The sequence below is a fragment of the Cryptotermes secundus genome, unplaced genomic scaffold, assembly GCF_002891405.2.
Source record: "Cryptotermes secundus unplaced genomic scaffold, Csec_1.0 scaffold649, whole genome shotgun sequence".
Classification (NCBI taxonomy): domain Eukaryota; kingdom Metazoa; phylum Arthropoda; class Insecta; order Blattodea; family Kalotermitidae; genus Cryptotermes; species Cryptotermes secundus.
Window position 1 is genome coordinate 415262 of NW_019738882.1, and position 3666 is coordinate 418927.

The 3666-nt window shown below is 36.2% G+C and overlaps 1 protein-coding gene across 3 annotated transcripts in view; it reads right to left on the bottom strand.

The window, feature by feature from the left end:
• Positions 1-2109: 2109 nt before the first annotated feature.
• LOC111871228 (UV excision repair protein RAD23 homolog B) overlaps positions 2110-3666 on the bottom strand; it is a 43096-nt gene continuing 41539 nt past the window's right edge. For all 3 annotated transcript variants that reach the window (XM_023864184.2, XM_023864183.2, XM_023864181.2), the window contains one exon: positions 2110-3004. In XM_023864184.2, coding sequence (XP_023719952.1) covers positions 2894-3004 — 111 coding nt within the window. In that variant the 3' untranslated portion in view covers positions 2110-2893. The remainder of the gene's footprint in view (positions 3005-3666) is intronic.

A 3666-nucleotide genomic window follows, 5' to 3' on the forward strand; every position in this document is an offset into this window, starting at 1 on the left:
AGAAAACCAAGTATGTTTGCTGTCTCGTCACCAAAATGCAGGGCAAAATCATGACATAAATATAGGAAACAGATGTTTTGAAAATGTGGCACAGTTCAGATATTTGCGAATGACGATAACAAATCAAAACCTGATTAAGGAGGAAATTAAGAGGAGATTGAACTCAGGTAATGCTTGCTACTATTCAGTCCAGAACCTTTTGTCTTCTCGTCTGCTGTCCCAAAAACATAAAAATTAGAATATACAAAACTATAATTTTGCCTGTGGTTCTCTATGGGTGTGAAACTTTGTCTCTGACATTGAGGAACATTGACTAAAGGGTGTTTGAGCACAGGGTGTTGAGGAGAATTTGGACTGAAGAGAGATGCAGTGACATGTGGTTTGAGAAAACTGCACAATGAGGAGCTTCATAACTTGTACTCTTCTCCAAGTATAATTAGAATGATCAAGTCAAGGAGGATGAGATGAGCAGGGCATGTAGCACTAATGGGAGAGACGAGGAATACATATAGGATATTGGTGGGAAAGCCAGAAGGAAAGAGACTACTGGGAAGACCAAGGCATAAGTGGGTGGACAATATTACAATGGATCTTAAAGAGATATGGGATGGGATGGTATGGATTAGATTGATCTGGCTCAGGATAGGGACCAGTGGAGGGCTCTTGTGAACACGGTAATGAACCTTCAGGTTCTATAAAATGCTGGGAAATTCTTGAGTAGCTGCAGAATTGGCAGCTTCTCCAGAAGGGCTCAGCTCCATGAGTAAGTAAGTAATTATATATTGTGCTATCTGATGTACTGCTTTGGGTTACCTACTCACCCAATTATTTTTCTTCTATGATTTATCAACTTTGAGCATTGTCCTATAATGCACAGGGAAATCTAGAAGACTAATGATTTTAACACACGTTTCATTCATTCATCAGTAATCTGTCAGACGACAGGTCCACAGTCTCTTCCAAAACAGTTCCTCCGCTTAATGTGATCTTCGAGACTATCCAGAACATAATGAACAGAAATATGAAGTGCTATATTACAGTTGAATCTGGAACAATATGCATCACATGAACTGGAAATACACATTAAAGAAAAAAAAAAAGGATTAAACATGAGTTGTAATCAGGTAAGTAATAAAAATTTTCAAAATCAAGACATTATCAAAAGCGAACTGGTTGCATGTTACTTGTAATGTGAACCCAAAATTTCCCTTTACTCCATTTTCTACAATGTTTTCTTTGCACAGATAAACATCTTTAGAGAAGTTTTTTTTTGTTACTGTTGTTCCTGTACACGAAATTCACAAACTCTCTACCATCCTAAAAAACCTGAGACATATCGTAACAGTCTCTATAAAATGAAGTCTAATATCTGATCCACATGCCTACAAAAAAAAAATATGCTTCACAGAAGTCTGTTAAAAACAATTTACTAATGTCCCTAAGTTTTGGGTTGACCAATATATCAATAAAGAACGGGCATATGGAATTTCATTAGTTGTTTTAATCCAGCATGTACCTCTTTACTATAACCTTATTCTAATGATCATGTATACACAACACTCTTCTGGTTGCCACAAACTAATATTTATTCCTTGTTCTTCATCACCAAATGGCATACCTGCTTACGGTTGAAAAAGTAAAAGTCAGAAACACTGCTTTCAATATTTAAGACCTGTAGATTGTGATGATGGTGTATAACACTTGAAATTATGGGCTTTTGGACTTTGTCCATTGTCCAGTATTCTAAAAAAATAAAGACTACAACGTTTTGGATCTGTTTCCATCCTTAGGTGAGGGTGGGGGAGACACTCTGTTGGGTCCCTTAGACAGAGCTAACCTCAATCCAGTGATTGAGGTAGGCAAAGTGCTGTGTTCTCTAGTTTTTACAGTACAGGACAATCAACAATGTCCAAAAATCAGGTAATTCTGAGATTTAAAACCTGTTTAAATATAACGGGTGAAAGGAAACATTCATTTATTTCCTCTGCACCACACAGCTTATATATATATATTACTACGATGAAGTAAGGAAAATGAGGATGAAGGCAAAATAATAAAACAGGATTCTTAGAGCTAAACAAAATCACTTGGTTTCAAGAAAACACTGTATCAGTGCATAAAATCAGTCAACTCAGAAATTCTTTATTTTTAAGTCCTTTTTCAACTAAGAAAAATGTTAGTTGTAACAAGCTGCAGTGGTTTAAATTTCTGATATTTTATATTTCCAATGTTCCCCTCCCTCCTGCTTTCATGCTACACAATGATAAAATATTCAGACAAATGGTTGGTTGTGGGTAAAAATGTATTACTGTGAGCTATTTACATAGGAAAGATTTACAAACTGAACAGTTCACTGTATATTGAAATAGTGACTTGGTATTCCAATTTAAAAGGAAAGACACCATCATGAACTCTGTGCTCACATCATACTATAATTAGTAACAAATATTCTTTGCATTTACTTTACTCTCTAATGACAGGAAATTAATTCCACACATCAGAACAATCCAGTGTTCCAACTTCTGCCTTACTGTTATTTCATTTTCAGTCTGACAACCAAAAAAAAAAAAATGGGAGCAGATTCACAATTCTCATGTGAAATCATAAATAAAGTATGTGTTAATACGCATGATCTCATAAAGTCTTAGGTTAACGTGGTACTCAAGTTTGGACTTTAATGTAGTCTATGACCAATGCACAGAGTGCACTGCACAATATTAATAATTGAGTAAACCCAGACAGTCTAACTGCCTTAAAGATTTCTTCATTCACTGTGGATAGGGAGGAATCTGTATTTATGTAGTCCCTTCAGCAGTTCACTTCTCACTTTTATGTTCTTTGCGAGCAAGTGACTGTGTGTGTTTTGTGTTACAAATGAAATCAAAGCTTCCTTTCAGTCATCAAGATTCTGGGATAGTAAAAAGTTGGCTGCCATGTTCTCATTCTTTTCACAGGCAAAGTATGCTTGAATCACAAGGTGTTCAGGAAACCCCAATGCCTTGAGCTGCAACAAGAAAATGTGGACAATCAGCAAATTAATCTTACATCAGGTAACCAAGATATACAATTATGCATCACTGCATTGTCAATATCTTAACGTTATATATATACAGGGTGTCCCAGGAGGAATGGACCAAACTTCGGGAGGGTGTTCCTTATGTTAAAGTATGCCGATATAACCCAAAACACCTATGTCCAAAGTTGAACGGTTACAGAGATAATGGCCAGAGAAGTGTCAAACTTTGACCGCTGTTACACACTTGTTGATTACAAAATACATATTAAAACTGGCAGGAATATGTGGATTCTGTAATGTTAATAATGTACGTAACATCAAACTAACTTGTGAGTGACATGAAGCCATAAAATTGAAGTACAAAATACTCGCTCGCCATGTCATAATTGTCCTTAGGGTTTCCAAGCACTATACATGACACATGACTGGCAAGCGCTGACGTAATATGGCTGACTGCGCATACTGGTATAAACAGACTACATAACTGTATTAAACGTACATCCACGGAAAATCTCTTTTGGAATTTTGTATCCATTATCTTATGTGGATTATTATGGAACCATGTATGCACATTTCGTAAATTATTTACACCATCCAGGGTAAAAGACGCCTCATCACTGAATAAAATGACGCTTAACAGTTCGGGATGA